Raw genomic sequence first — 16,088 nt, 5'->3', positions numbered from 1 at the left:
CTCTTAGTTTTTCTCATCTTGCAGTACTTTTTAGCTTTTCCCTTGGAAATTCTTTGTATTATAAAAACACGATAAATTCAAATGAGAGAAGTTGCTGATATTCATAGGCACATTTGGATAGTTCACAGAATCCATGATTAAAAATGAGGGTGTTTTCTAGAGTAAAGGAAAACCGATGTTTGCAAGGGAGATTGATGGGCTTTTCCATGGAGTATGGTAACTCTTGCGCAAATCATTTTAGATGACTCAACATTTGAAGGGACAACTTCTCTGTTAAAAAAGAAAAGAAAAAGAGTTGGTCTAAAATTACATTACTGTAAAAAGCAGGCATAGACATAGGAACCAACTGAATCGTCCATTACAGTAAAACCTGACTGTGGACACGTTAGCTGTGGTTGACCCCTGTGTGGCAGGAAATTGTCTTTTTGTCTTATCCCCAAAGAAAAGCTGCTAGGAAGTTTAGGTTCCAAAACAGGTAGTTTAGTGCTTTGAGGGTTTCTAGAGGTGTAGCAAGTCACCAAGTAAACACTACACATCTCATCCTCTCAGAGTTGTGCTTTTATCTCTTCGGGAATTGGCCCACAGGGTACATTTCAATGATTAGTATGTTTTCCAGTGTCCCTTCTGAGGATGTTTCACACGAGGGAAAGGAAATCTATTGGAACAGAAAGGAAGAGTTACACCTTGTAGGTGTGAATTTGGCCCTGGTGGCCAGCAGGAATGCCACTCCCTGGAAATACAGGTTCAGCACGTTTTGCACTTGTTATTTTGTAGCTTTAATGACTTGTTTTCCAACGGGGCTAATGTCTCTAAGCTGGGTGAGTAGAGCTGCTTCCACTTTAAACTCCTGTCATTTCACAGCTGTAGTTGTTCAAACCAGTTTTCACAGCCTCCTGGGTAGGTCATCTTGACCTATATTGTTATATTTTGAAGTGTTTTCATACGAGAATGTACCAAAAAGCTCACAGGATGAAGGTAATTTGCAACAAGAAACAAATGCACAGCTTATTTCATTTCTTGCGTTTATGTAAGTGGATAAGCGGAAACCCATTTAATTCATTACTTTGGTTGATAGGTCATATATATTTTGACTGAAAATTATAGGAAGCTGTTCCCCTAAGGAAGTCTTGGGGTAGGTGAATGGGGATAGCAATATTGCCTCAGATTCAAACTGGCATCACCATAAACCCTGAATGCCAGGGTGGAATGAAGTCAGCCTTTTATAGCTGAAATACAATTTTTTATTCACCATTGTCTGCACAAATCCTTGAAAATAAAATTCCTTTCCCTACCATCTTTGTCTATTTTATTTGTCACATGAATTCATTGAATTTTGTTCAATACTCTGCTGGGTTCTGCCTGTAGTATGCTTTTTTAGTTTACATCAGTGAATACCTTCATTCCTGTTACCCTATTGTGATGGTCACCAAATATATGATATAGTTCTGAATTTGAGCACATAATTTTCTCCTTTGGGGGAGCTGATACATGCATCAGCTCATGTATCAGTATGATATATATATGTTTTGAGGAATATTAAATAAGGAAGATAGTGCTCTTCTATACTTTTATCTACCATTGCTGTTAAAATACAGGTATTATTTTCCGTTACCATAAACTCCTTCATTCAGATGAGGCTATCAGGTTAACCAGCGATGCACCTAGGCAATCCTTGAGCCAATGGGATTCTGGCACATAAATGGATACTTTCCCCCTATTTGTTTATAAGTGCACGGTGGGACTGGCACAGTTATAAATTCACAGAATTTTTCTGATTTATCTTACTCTCACACATAAACTTTCTCATTGAAAAAAGAGATGGTAACAGATTAAAATTGTGTTCCCTGATAGGAAAGATGCTAATTCTAATTATGTAATCACTACTTCTTTTTCACTACTCATTCTGGAGTTTGAAAGTTAGACATGCTTTAATAGACATGAAAGTGAAGGTTCAGCAATATGGCTGCCACAGCATCAAGTTTCGGGTAGAAGGAGGGCTCTTGTGAATGAGGACAGGGATATGCCTTCCTACACCCCATCATCCTGACTACCAAGCTTTCGGATTTAAGTAACCTCACCCTTCCCTTTGGTAGAATGATGTTTTCCTTCTCCCTGAGGGGTAGGAAATCCTGGGGAACCTGATACTGGTTAATGACCAGGATTTGCCTTCTCCATGGGAAATTAGCCAGTCACCTATAAATCTGAGACTGAATCATCTTATATCCTTGGGTCGAAGACCAAAAAAACCCTAGAGATATGGATATAAATATGTAGCTGCACCAAGATCAAAAGACAAGCACGATTTAGTATTGCTGGATTTTGTCCAGCCTTTCCCTCCGGCCTGGATTCCCCTCCGAGCCAGGCGAGGGCAGCAGAACGGATGCCGCACGACGCCCCCTGCTCAGTGGTTCCTCCCAGAATCCTCCGAGGCGGGGGAGGGGCAGAGGGCTTTAAAAGAGGATGCGGACTTCCGCTCCTCTTGGAGGGAGAGCGGCCTGGGGCGAGAGTGGTTTCTGTGTTTCCTTGGTGTTGCGTGAAAGGCGCGTGTGGGCCGAGTGTGAGTGGACGCATGACTGTGAATGTGCGCGTGGGGCGTGCAAGGCGAGTGTGTGCGCCCGCCCCTGAGCCCCTCCCCCGCCTACACCTTGATCTTATTTGATCGGGTTGTGACCCTATGCCCCGCGGGGCCGACCTGAAATGAAAAGCTCCCCTCCTGCGAAGCCCCCCTCCTCGGGGGCGCTGTGCAGCGAGGCCCCTTTGGCGGCGGCGACGCCGCGGTCCCGGAGCCGATCTTACCGGGCCCGGCGCTCAGAAGTGATGAATTGATCAGATAGACGAGGCCGGGCTAGTCCCGGGCCACTGATTATCGAGGCGATTCTGATCTGAGCCCGGTCCTGGGGCACGGCCGCCAGTGGCACTGGGGCTAAACGATTACAGTCGGCGGCGGCAGGGGCGCTGACGAGGTTCCGGAAGGTGCAGGTGAAGGAGATGTCGGCCCACCCTTCGGAGCTGGAAGCGCACGAAGCCTTGTTTGCTGCTGCAGTGTTTGTTTTTTAGTCCCCTTCCTTTTTTCTTTGAGGCCCGACTTGTGATGAACCCTTGTATGGTACCAACACTGGTGCCCCCTGGTCTAGAGGCACACTATACAGCGTCTGTCACTAAAGGCTATAGGTGTTATGTGCGTGTGTGTGTGTCCATAAGAAAACTTGGAGACTTATAAACACTCAGATTCCAAGGACCCGCCCCAGATTTACTGAATTAGAATTATTAGGGAGATTTTAAGTCTATATTTTTAAAAAGCTTGAGGTATTGGTCACGGTAATAAATTTTTAAATATTCAGTATCAAATAACCTGCATGAGATGATTATCTGGGGGATCACCCCTCTGCCACTTTCGGCCATTATAAATAATGAGAATTGAAACTTCATATTGCCACTTGGCAGCAGATACTATCTGAATAGGTTGGAGTGTCTCTGTGGAAGAGGGGCTGTGATAGTTTGGTGGAATTTAAGGACCATGTGTACCTGAATAACAGGAAGTTCTTTCATATCTGAATTATTCGATAATGCATATGCTGGGGGCGCCTAGGTGCCTCAGTCGATTAAGTGTCTGACTTCAGCTCAGGCCATGCTCTCATGGTTTGTGGGTTCCAGCCCAGGTTGGACTCTGTGCTGACAGCTGGGAGCCTGGAGCCTGCTACAGATTCTGTGCCTACCTCTCTCTCTGCCCCTCCCCTACTCCTGCTGTGTGTCTCTTAAAAAATAAACATACATTAAAAAATTAAAAAGAAAATAATGCATATGCTGTCCAAACTTAGAAATGGGAATTTACAGTATTCTAAAAGGTCTTCCATTTCTTGCCCAATTTAACAGCAGGTTTCCCCTGAGTGACTTGTAATTTTAGAAACCACATAATGCATCAGTTTTTAGGTCCCCTCAAGCCCAAGCACCAGGTTACTGAACCATGTTTAGAAGAACTGGCTGTATTTCATAGCACAAATGGACAAAGAAAAGGGAATTGGCTCCCAGGCAAGAAGACAGCAGAGTTAGAGAATGAACAATGGCAAGGAGCCATGACCAGAGAGATGGAGTCCTCATGGCAAAGTAGAGGCCAGTAGATGACAAAATCCACTTGGTCTGAAATATGTTGTGTGTGACATCATAACAATTAATGCCACATAGAACTGCCAGAATATGGTGGTATAAGCTCATTAAGAATATACGCTATGTCCATTCCTGTTTCCCCAACACTTAGCTCAGTGCCTGACATATAAAAGTTTGCAAGAAATGATGAATGGATATATCTATGTTTGGAATGACTTCTAAATCCTTATCTTTTCAGCAAGATGACTCCAAATTGCAAATATATCCAGCAGGACTAATTTCTAGAAACTGGGAAACTTCCATATTTTAAGAGTAGACAAGTGTCAACTTTTAGTCCATGGGTAACACACTTCAAGCTTCATCCGGCACAAATCTATTTAATGGAGGTGGGCGACAGGATGTTCCACTATGATTAATTAGTCCAGGGGCCTGTCAACACTAGGTAGAGAAAAAGCCACCATCCTTCTTTCGGGAGTAGCCTCCATTGGTGGCTGCAGTGTGAGGGGACACTGTGGAGAAAAGAGAAGAAGGAGTAGGCTGTGAACTTCAATCTTTTGCCTTTTCTGGGAACCTGTAATCCATACATTTCTGGGTACTGTGGAGAAGGTTATTGTGACAGCTGGGGAAACTGGCACATAGAGAGGACTGATGGGAGACAGCTATCGGTCTTTCACTCCTAGGTTTCTACCATTTGCTAGAATTTTTGTCCCCTAGAGCTAAGACTGAGTTAAAGGCTCTGAAAAGTTGAATTCATTTTCTTGCTTATAGGCAGCATGTCCCCTGGGTTTAGCCTGATATATGCCAACTTAGTCACTGCTATTCCAAGATCCTAAGTTATCCCTGAAGTTCCCTAGTGGCCAATCAACTCAACTCCCTGATTCCTAGGTCCATTTAAAAAAACTCTTGTACCACCCATCTGCCCCCATAGTCTTCTAACCCTTACCTATGGATCCCTGGATGCTGTGGATAGACTCCTTCTTAGGGTTGATCCAGTGTCTGATGTTAGCCTGGGAAGTGATGGAAGGTGGCAGAGGAGGGGGTAAAGGTTCTCCAGGGAATTGGGTCTTGATGATTCTAGAAGATGGTATGGGGAAGAACAGGGGAGAGTGAAATCAATCAGGAGAAAGGTGAGGAGGGGAAGATAGTTGCATGCAGTCTCAGAAATAATGCAGCCAAAGGTCGTTTTTATCTTTTTCAGTTGAATTAACTGAAGCTTTTGTTTGTGTATACAGATAAGCACAATCCTGGAGGATTGCTACTCATTTTAGATCATAAAATATATACAGATGTAAGAAAAATATAGAAATCTGTATACAAATGAGTACCTCTTGGTTATCTTTGTTTTTTCTCACGTTAACACTTTACCATACTTGACTGGATGGCATTGTCCTTAAGATGGAGAGGCTCTACCTCCACCACTTACCCATGGGTATCCTGGGTGGTCTCCTGATGTAAGAGTATCTCATTTTTGTTCTTGAATGTCCCTGTGTGGTGGTTGTACAAGGCTGCTAAGCGGAAGTCCAGGTCATCCTTTGGTATCTACAGAGGAAGTCAACCCCACCCCCACCCCCCCAGGTTAACTTGCCACCTCTACCCAAACTCTAGTCAGGTTCTGCTGGGCTCTACTTTTCTGCAAAAGCAGAGTGAACCCATTTTATGCCTGAGATCCACCAACTCCTTACACACCAAAGACATCTTAACTCTTTCAATATAGAATTGTGTCATGGTTAGGCCTAAGGAAGGGTGAGTTCTTACTAAAGATATGGAAATAATTATACTGTCCTTCAGGTGGGCTTAATGGGCCTTACTTCATTTATGGTTCAATCGGAAGAGAAGTCTGGTGAGAACACAGCTTGCTCCAGATAATCAACTGGAGCAAAACCCAAGCCTTCCACCTTCCCAGAAGCCAGATAAATTGCTATTTGGTTTTGGATTTGGGAGGATCTTGGTTTGGGGACAAAATAAAGATGCTGATGCAGTTAAGGACAGACTAGCTTTCCAGAAATGATAGTCATGAGTCTTAAGCGGATGTAAAGAGAAATAGCATTTCAATATTAGATACCTCAGGATCAAAAAAATAAATATCCCGCCTCGCGGAGGTGATTGTGGGAGTTGAGTTGAGCCGACTCCAGGGTTCCTGTTGCTGAGCAAGGTGAGTTGGGTTCTTATATGGCAGTTTCTGCAAAAGAGAAACCACACACAGGACCTGGTTACAGGAGGCCTTGCTGATGTGATGGCTTCAGTGATATCCATCTCCTTATTCCATCCTATGTTAACTGAACCTCAGAGGGATATCTTCAAAGGGAAGAACAAATATGAGGCAAGATTTGCAGGCTTTGATGCTCCTAAGTTTTCAATCTTACAACTGGCAGAAGTAGGCCAGGAATACAGGGAAAGGGGTGAAGTGGGACAGAGGGTAAAAAGTGCAGAGGAGACAAGATGATGAGCTCAGGTTTAGATGTCCTGAGTTTGAAGAAAAGGCAAGACATCTGAATGCAGTCAACAGGTAGAAAAATGGGAAGTGTGCAAGTCGGAGGAGAGCTCAGAACAAGTCGTAGGGGTCTGGGGGTCATCCACATGAAGTAGTAGCTGAAGCCTGCAAAAGGAGTGTGGCCAAAAGGGCTCATGATTGCACAGTATTATAATGGGGGAGGGGGAGGAAAGAGAGGCAATCGGAGAAAGGAGAATCAGGAGAATGCAGTGACTAAGCAGGAAGAGAAAAATATCAGTAAGCAGGGTAGGGTTATTGTGACTGCAGAAATGTTTAAAAAAAATACACTGGCTAGTCAGTCCTCTAAATACAACCCCATAAGCATGAATGTGAAAAGCACATAACTGATTTCTTCATTACATGTAAAGCTATATTGTATCCCTAGTGTCTAGAACAGCAGCCTAACACATGGCATTCAAAAATGAAATACTGTTTGAATGATGACTGAATTCTACCGAGTACAACTCCAACCTAGTAGAAATCAAATTCAACTTATCCAGTGTTGGAACTCTCCTCCCCTCTATATATGGCAAAGTGTTGTGTGACTCAGGTCAGCTAGACATTAATTGAATAGTATGTACCAGGCAGTGTGCTATCACCAAAAAAGATGACAAATGAAATAAGAAAACTACAAATAAATGATGCAAGCATAGGCAGATTTCCTTCCATTCCTCAAAAGCTACATAAGCCTTTTTATGTCATCATTCAGTAGAAGAATGAGACTGTCTTTCATTGAGAAAGTCAAGACTATCAAGCAGGAATACCATCCTCACATCCAATGTCCTTCCATCTCAAAGGAAGAGATGTTCCTTTTACCCAAGGATAACTCTTATGAATGGAAAAACATATTCCATTCAAATGGAAGGGGGAAAAAGCCAGGTAGCAATACTTATATTAGACAAAATAAACTTTAGGTGTGCAGGATGGTTTAGGTTTAGGGTTGACCTGGCTGTATTTCATGTATGCAAGATGGAAAAAAGACTTCCATGCTGTTCTGCCATTTTGGCTCCTCCCCCAGACAAAATAAACTTTGAAACAAACACCGTATCAAGAGTCAAATAAGGGCATTACATAGCGATAGAAGATCAATCCAACAAGAGGATATAACAATTGCAATTATCTATGTACGAAACACAGGAGCACCTAAACACATAAAGCAAATATTAACAGACATAAGGAAAGAAATTGATAGTAATACAATAATACTAGGGGACTTTACTCCACTTATATCAACAGATAGATTATCCAGAAAGAAAACCAACAAGGAATGATGGCTTTGAATGATACATTAGATCAGATGGACCCAATAGATATATACAGGACATTCCATTCAAAGCACCAGAATTAAAAATTCTTTTCAAGAGCACACAGAGCATTTTCCAAGATGGGTCACATGTTAGGCCACAAAACAAGTCTCAATAAATTTAAGAAGACTGAAATCACAACAAGCAACTTTCCCGACCACAATGGTGTGAAACTAGAAATCAATTAGAAGGAAAAAAAAACCTGAAAGAAACACAAATACCCAGGGGTGCCTGGATGACAATTACTAAGCGTCCGACTTCAGCTCAGGTCATGATCTTATGGCTTGTGAGTTTGTGCCCCACATCAGACTTTGTGCTGACAGCTCAGAGCCTGGAGCCTGATTTGGATTCTGAGTCTCCCTCTCTCTCTGCCCCTCCCCAGCTCATGCTCTCTCTCTGTCTCAAAAATAAATAAACATTAAAAATTTTTTTAAAAATAAAGATTTTAAGAAAATAAAGAAGAGTTAGTGCCCATTCTTCTCAAGATATTCCAAAAACTAGAAGAGGAAGGAAAACTTCCAAATTCATTCTACAAGGCCAGCACGACCCTGATACTAAAATCAGACAAAGACACTACAAATGAAAACAAAACAAAACAAAAACTACAAGCCAATATCCCTGATGAACATAGATGCAAAAATCTTCAACAAAATATTAGCAAACCAAATTCAATAATGCATTTAAAGGATCATTCTCCATGACCAAGTGGGATTTATTCCAGCAATGCAAGGGTGGCTAAGTATTCACAAATCAATCAATATGTTACATCACATTAACAAGAGGAAGGATAAAATCCATATGATTATCTTAATGTAGAAAAATCATTTGACAAAATACAACATCTGTTCATGACCAAAAAAACCTCAACAAAGTAGGTATAGAGGGAATGTGTCTCCACATTATAAAGGTATATATGAAAACCCACAGGTAACATCAATTTCAATGGTGAATAATTGAAAGATTTTCCTCTAAGGTCAGGAACAAAATAAGTATGTCCACGCTCACCACTTTTATTCAACATGTATTAGAAGATTTAGTCACAGCAATCGTATAAGAAAAGGGGATAAAAAGCATCCAAATTGTAAGGAAGAAGTAAAACTCACTATTTGCACATGACATGATACTATGTATAGAAAACCCTGAAGATTCTACCAAAAAACAATTGGAACTAATAAATGAATTCAGTAAAGTTGCAGAACACAAAATTGATATACAAAAATCCATTATTTCTATACACCAATAACAAAGTGGCAGAAAGACAAATTAAGAAAACAATCCCATTTACAACTGCACCAAAAGTAATGAAATATCTAGGAATAAATTTAACCAAGGCAGTGAAAGACCTCTTGTCTGAAAATTATAAGACATTGATGAAAGAAATTGAAAACAACACAAATGGAAAGATATACCATCTTCATGGATTGGAAGACTTAATATTGTTAAAATGTCCATACTACCCAAAGCAATCTAAAGATTCAGTGCAATTCCCATCAAAATACCAATAGCATTTTTCACAAAACTACAACAAATAATTCTAAAATCTTATGGAACCACAAAGACCTCGAATAGCCAAAGCAATTTTGAGAAAGAAGAACAAAGCTGTAGGTACCACAGTCCCAGATTTCAAGACATGCTACAAAACTATAGTGATCAAAACAATACAGTACTTGAGGTGCCTGGCTGGCTTGGTTGGAAGAGCATGAAATTCTTGATTTCAGGGTCATGAGTTCAAGCCCCACACTGGGTGTAGAGATTATTCAAACAAATAAATAAACTTAAAAAAAAAAAAAAACAACCAATGTAGTACTGGCACAAAAACAGACACATAGATCAATGGACTAGGATAGAGAGCCCCAAAATAAACTCATGCTTTTGTGGTCAATTAATCTATGACAAAGGAGGCAAGAATATATAATGGAGAAAAGACAGTTTCTTTGATAAATGGTGATGGGAAAAAAAAACTGGACAGCTACATGTGGAACAAACTGGGCCCCTTATATCATACACAGAAACAAAATGAAAATGGATTAAAGACTTAAATGTGAGACCTGAAACCATAAAGTTCCTAAGAGAAAACATAAGCAATAATCTCTTGGACATTAGCCTTAGCAAAATATTTATATCTCCTCAGGGAAGGGAAACAAAAACAAAAATAAACTATTGGGAGTACACCAAAATAAAAAGCTTTTTCACAAAGAAAAGCCATCAACAAAATGAAAAGACGATTTACTAAATGGAAGGAGATATTTGCAAATAATATATCTGATAATTAATATGCACAATATATGAAGAATTTATACAATTCAACACCAAAAAAAAAGAAACCTGATTAAAAAATGGGCAGAGGACCTGAATGGACATTTTTCTGAAGGGGATATACAGATGGCCAACAGTCATATGTAAAGATGCTCAACATCACTAATCATCAGGAAAATGCAAATGAAAACCACTATGAAGTATCACCTCATGTGAGTCAGAATGGTGAGTATCAAAAAGACCAGAAGAAAAAAAAAAAGACAAGAAATAACAAGTGTCGTCATGGATGTGTAGAAAAGGGAAACCTCGTGCACTACTGACGGGAATGTAAGTTGCTGCAACCACTGAGAAAAACAGGTTCCTGAAAAAATTAAAAATAGAAATACCATTCAACTCCATAATTCCACTACTGAGTACTTACCCAAAGAAAATGAAAACACCAATTCAAAAAGATATAGGGACTATGTTCACTGCAGCATTATTTACAATAGCCAAGATATGGAAGCAATCCAAGTGCCCATCGATAGATGAATGAAGAAAATGTGACATCTATATATCTATGTATCTTTATTCTTTTTTAATGTTTATTTATTTTGAGAGAGAGAGAGTGAAAGAGGAGGGAAAGGCAGAGAGAGAATGCCAAGCAGGCTCCATGCTGTCAGCACAGAGCCCAGCGTGGGACTCAATCCTGCCAACTGCAATATCACGACCTAAGCCAAAATCCAGACTCAGACACCTAACCGACTGAGCCACTCAGGAGCCCCTATATCTTTATTCTTTATCCATTCATCTATCTATCTATCATCTATCTATCTATCTATCTATCTATCTATCTATCTATCCACATGGAGTATTACTCAGTCATCAGAAAGAGAAATCTTGCTATTTTCAACAACATGGATGGAGCCAGGGTATCTGCTAAGTGAAAGAAGTCAAAGAGAGACAAATACCATATTATTTCACTTTCCTGCAGAGCCTGAAAAATAAAACAAAACAAAAGCAGAAACAGCACCATAAATGCAGCGAACAAACTGAAAGTTGCCAAAAGGAAGGTAGGTAGAGAGATGAGTGAAATAAGCGAAGAAATTAAGAGAAACAGGGGCGCCTGAATGGCTCAGTTGTTTAAATGACTCAGTTGTCCGACTTCAGCTCAAGTCATGATCTCGTGGTTCATGGGTTCGAGCCTCGCATTGGGTTCTGTGCAGACAGCTCAGCACCCGGAGACTGTTTCAGATTCTGTGTCTCCCCCTCTCTCTGCCCCTCCCCCGCTCATGCTGTCTCTCTGTCTCAGAAATAAATAAAAACTATTAAAAAATTTTTATAAAAAAAAGAAATTAGGAGATATGAACTTCCAGTTATAAAACAAAAATGTCACAGGCATGAAAAGTACAGTATAGGGAATATAGCCAATAATATTGTAATAATGTTGTACGGTGACAGGTGTTGACCACACTTACTGTGGTGAGCACTGAGTAATGTATAGAATTGTCAAATTGCTATGTTGCACACCTGAAATGAATACAACACTGTATGTCAACTATACTTCAAAAATAATAATAAAAAGGAATAACCTTTTTCCCCCTAAACCTAGCCTTTCCTTGTGCTTCAGACAGACCTGAACCATCCTGGCATCCCCTATACTCACCTTCTCTCTCATTCTATTATCACTATCTCTCTACACTCTATCACCTTCCCTGCAGAACTAGATAGACTTCACGAGTCAACATTTACTATCTCCACTTCCTCCCCATTTCCACCCCCTCTTTAGCCACTGCAGTCTGGCCTCAAGCAAGCACTGAAATTGCTCTTGCTAACGATCTTTAGCTTTAGCTAGGTTAGGTGGATCCTTTCCAGACCTGATCCTACTTAACCGCTGCAGTTTCTGGCACCACGCTTCAGAATCCCTCAAATGTTCTCTCCATGCTCTGTGGGTCCAGCTCCTCCTGGTTTTCCTCTTGCCTTTAGCTATTGCTGCTCAGCTCCCTTGTCAGCACTACTTTCTCTTTCTCTGCCCCTTAGTGCATTCTCCAAGGTTTTCATTTGTGTTTCATATTCTTACATTCACTGGAGGAGCTCATTCCTTCTTGTGGCTTCAACCAACACATGGCTATTCTGACTTCCTGATATACATCTTCAACCTACAACTCTCAACCATGTTGCCTGCTATTCATCCTCACTTAAGAGTCCTACCACAAAAACAACATCTACATAACTGATCTGAACATCTTTTTCCCCAAACCTGCTTCCTCTGGATCCCTCATTCAGTAAATGGTATCAATTAAGTCCTCGGAAACCTAGGAGCTATCCTCGACTTGTCCCTTCTCTTGGGCTCATCCATATCCAGTCACAAAGTCTCATCAGACCTGCCCTTTGCATCTTTTTCACATCCGCACCTCACTGTCATCCCCTGCTTTAGATCCGTTATTCCTCCTGGAGATTGCTGTCTCCCAAGGCTCCTGCTTCCTTGCTGATTCCCCTTGTCCCAACTCCCATTCTACCCAGTCCACTGCCACTGTGCTTTCTAAACACCCATTGATTGTGTCACTCCAGTGCTTAAAATCCTGACATGATGCCCTGGCGCCTCCAGGATGGAATCCTAGCTCACTAGCATGGTGTACACAGCACATCCAGCCCAACAAGGTCACTCCGGCTCCTGCTCTCTCCCCTCCTCCAGCTCACAATGACGCTCCAGCCATTCTGGACTCTGGTCCCAAACAGGCCACTCTTTCTCTCCTTTCCATGTATGGGTACCCGCTGCCTCCTCTGCCTTGAATGCCTGGTTCTTGTTTCCTTCTTCCTAACTCACATTCTACCTCCTCCCTCACCTGGCCCAGCTCACCCGTATTTGGATGTGAAAACTCACCTGCTCTGGGAAGCTTTCCTTTAAGCTCCCAGTTCTGACACACAATGCATAACTCTGTCATAACGCCTATTGTGCAGGCATTCTTGCGGCTGCAGTTGTCAGCTTTCCTACTAGAGTTCCTCTAGAGCAGGAGCTATATGTAATTCATCTATATATCCTCAGTGTTGAGCAGACTGCTGGCATATGGTAAATGATAAATGTTGAATAAACAAAAGGAAGCTCTTTGATCCTGTTATTAAGCCACAATTGCCACTGTATTTCGCACCACTTCAAGCATCCCAAATACCTCTACCAGAAAAAAAAAAAGATCATCTAAATTACCAAATCACTCACACACACACACACACACACACACACACGCACTCCAGCATTAACCAAAAGACAGAGATGGTGCGAAAGCAAGACGTATAAAGCATGACCTGGCCGCTTCCAGGGGACTCTCTCCCATTCCATACCTCACATCTCTTCAAAGAACAGTTTTCCAAACAGGGCAAAGGGTGGTTTGGCGGGACCTGAGCCTGTTTAAGCCACATTACACAGCATTGCTTTGGGCAACGAGAGCCCCTTGTTCCTCTGGGCTACAGCTCTACTTCGCTCTCCTCAAAAGCACCTCTGAAACGTTAGCCAACCTGAATATGGGGCCAAGAAGGCAGGCAGAAAGCAAACTTGTCCGGTACCTGACTCAGTGTCCTCACCAGAGTCCTTTAAGTTACCATCTCTGCCCATTAGGCGAACAGAAAGAAGAGTGCCATCGACCCTGGTGGGAATCTGCGCAAAAAACCACAGTACCTTGGAAGCCCGGGGTTTTCCCAAGTAGGAATCATCGTTATTGAAGGTAGGGTGCTGGAAAGGGTCTCGGGTGAAAGGCATGGTAAAAAGCGCCGGTGTGAGGGGTGGGGGGCCCGCGCAGCCGCACACGACGCACGCGGAGGATCCCGGGTCCCAATTGTTTGGAACGCCCAGTTTCGGTTGCCAGGCAACTACCCCATCGTCTGTGACTGAGGTGAGTTCCCTTCGAGGAGGGCGCCACCTGGCGGTGCAGCGCGGAGGACCCCTTGGGAAGGAGCTCCTGGGAACGCAGAGGGAAAGCGCCACTGAGTGTACCAGGGAGGCCCTGCACTTGCACTCGGGAGGCTTAGTTGAAAAAACGCCGGCCTCCTGGCGTGCAGGACTTCTGCAAAAGACTTCATTTGGGGAAAGAAGTCCTAAAAGATGACCCAGGAATTTCCTTCTACCTCGTTATCTAACAGAAGGAATTTTCAAAGCAATGAGAGAATTGAGGATGTCAAGAGACAGAAGAGCCCAAAGGTCGTGCTTAGAAAATTGCAGGCTAACACAAACACTCCTTGCCTAAACCGGTTTAACTGTGCCAGTCTCAAGGCTTCGCACAGAGCCGGTTGTAAAGGCACGGAAGGATCTGGTGGGACGGAAGTTAAGATCTCCAGAAGAGGCTGTTGCAGCAACACCTACCGGGGCCACGCTTCCAAGCTGTAACTTCTGGAGGTAAGATGGCGTCTCAATCTGCCTTCTATCGTTCCACACAGGAGGTGCTAAATAAGTATTTGTCGAACGCCATGTCTGCAAAATTAGAGATGCTCATAAAAGGCCTATGACCCAACAGGGCAGTGGAAAAGGTGAGTTTGGTGGCAGTGGCTTAGAGGATGTTTCTACTGCGTTCTTTACACGCCCCCTGTGCCCGCCTGTTGGGCCGGTTGCAGTCCCCGGGCGCGCGCACTCCCACGCGGCGCGCGCCAGCGGCGGCGGCTGCCATGGCGACCGGCAGGTGAGCGGCAGAGGAGCTCGTGGTCCCTGACCCACTCGCGCGGAGGGAACGAGGAGGCGGTTGCCAAGGCGACGTGGGTAGGAGGAGAAGAGGAAGGAGGCAGGAGGAAGGATGGGCGGCCTTGGCGTAGCCGCAGGGAGGTGACTGAAGCCAGCCCAGCCCCTTGCATCCTCCCCCTGTGAACCTCCCTCCCCTTTTTTTCCGCCTTCTGCCAGCAGCAGCAGCAGCCGCAGCACCTGAGCCGCTGCTGCCGCTAGCTCAGGACAACGCTATGGCTGAGCCTGGGCGCAGCCTCCATCCCTCCGCCGGACGCAGGGGAAGAACTGAGCGGCGCACACTCCGGCTTCTGCGGCTGCTGCTCTGGGCTGGGACCGCCTTACAGGTGACCCAGGCAGCGGGACCGGAGCTTCACGCCTGCAAAGAGGTACTGTCTTCCCCGATCCGACCCCACTTTGGTCAGGAACATTTTGGATTCTGGCGGAGACCTTGAGGAGACCCAGGCACAGACAGTTTCAGAGGCCACGGAGTTCAGGCTTCTTTGGGGATGAGACGTGGGGCGGAGAGGGGGGGCGAGGGAAGAGGAGCCGACTGGCGTCATGGAGAGCCCAGCCTACTTGGAGGACTTAGGAAATAGACCATCCTCACAGCTTGGGCTTATGAGCTCAGGGGGGAAGGTCCCAGCTCCAAGGAGCCCAGGAGAGACCTTGGTCCCTCGGCTCGGGAATGAGGGAAGAAGAAGATGTGGGTTGTTTTCCAGCTGCAATGAAATTACCTTAAAAGTAGTTGAAAACAAAAGATTAGTACAGAGGGGCAAATTAGAAAGTGAGAGGGAAGAAGCGGGGTAAGAGAGGAGTTAGGAAGGCCAGGGGAAAGTAGGGGAGCAAAGTAGGAATCCTTGTGGTTTTATCGTGGCTTCAAAAAAGGAGAGTGAACCTCGGAGATGTGTGAGGGGGGCTGAAGGAATACATTGCCTCTCTCGCCCCTCCGTGTTAAACCTCCAGTTACCTCGCAGGTTGCTAAATGCTTTGCCTCCCCCAGTGAGCCTTATTTAGTGTACCTGACAGCACAAGACCCACCTCTGACCAGACTTTGAGTCCGGTAATATTTCTCTTTCCACTAATCTCTAACTTTCCTTCTCTGGACTTCTGCTGACGTGTGTCATAAGTTTTTTTTCAAGGTGTTCCTCAAATGTTGCCAACACAATTCAGACCATAAGTAGTGAATGTCTTCCAATCAAAAGTGTCTTTGAGCATTCTTTTTGGAGGGATACACAAAGGTATTAAGGAG

At 43.5% G+C, this 16,088-nt stretch overlaps 2 protein-coding genes and 1 non-coding gene across 4 annotated transcripts in view; 2 read left to right on the top strand and 1 right to left on the bottom strand.

The window, feature by feature from the left end:
- Nucleotides 1-2,474: 2,474 nt before the first annotated feature.
- LOC120244553 lies at nucleotides 2,475-2,886 on the top strand. The gene has a single exon (XR_005531566.1).
- Nucleotides 2,887-4,457: 1,571 nt separating this feature from the next.
- CUNH1orf194 (chromosome unknown C1orf194 homolog) lies at nucleotides 4,458-13,952 on the bottom strand. Its single transcript, XM_039251111.1, has 5 exons — nucleotides 13,808-13,952; nucleotides 6,167-6,283; nucleotides 5,528-5,643; nucleotides 5,048-5,178; nucleotides 4,458-4,613 (listed from the first exon to the last, which is right to left on the bottom strand). The coding sequence occupies exons 1-5, from the start codon at nucleotides 13,886-13,888 to the stop codon at nucleotides 4,543-4,545; spliced, it is 516 nt and encodes a 171-aa protein (XP_039107042.1). The 5' UTR covers nucleotides 13,889-13,952; the 3' UTR covers nucleotides 4,458-4,542.
- A 922-nt stretch (nucleotides 13,953-14,874) lies between these two features.
- ELAPOR1 (endosome-lysosome associated apoptosis and autophagy regulator 1) overlaps nucleotides 14,875-16,088 on the top strand; it is a 72,403-nt gene continuing 71,189 nt past the window's right edge. For both annotated transcript variants that reach the window (XM_039251095.1, XM_039251096.1), the window contains exon 1: nucleotides 14,875-15,225. In XM_039251095.1, the coding sequence (XP_039107026.1) occupies nucleotides 15,073-15,225 (153 nt within the window). In that variant the 5' untranslated portion in view covers nucleotides 14,875-15,072. The remainder of the gene's footprint in view (nucleotides 15,226-16,088) is intronic.

The sequence above is a fragment of the Hyaena hyaena genome, unplaced genomic scaffold (genome assembly GCF_003009895.1).
Source record: "Hyaena hyaena isolate Hyena2069 unplaced genomic scaffold, ASM300989v1 scaffold_390, whole genome shotgun sequence".
In the NCBI taxonomy this organism is placed as follows: Eukaryota; Metazoa; Chordata; class Mammalia; order Carnivora; family Hyaenidae; genus Hyaena; species Hyaena hyaena.
Note: the sequence above shows the minus strand (reverse complement) of the source record. Positions and strands in the feature narration are given on the sequence as shown.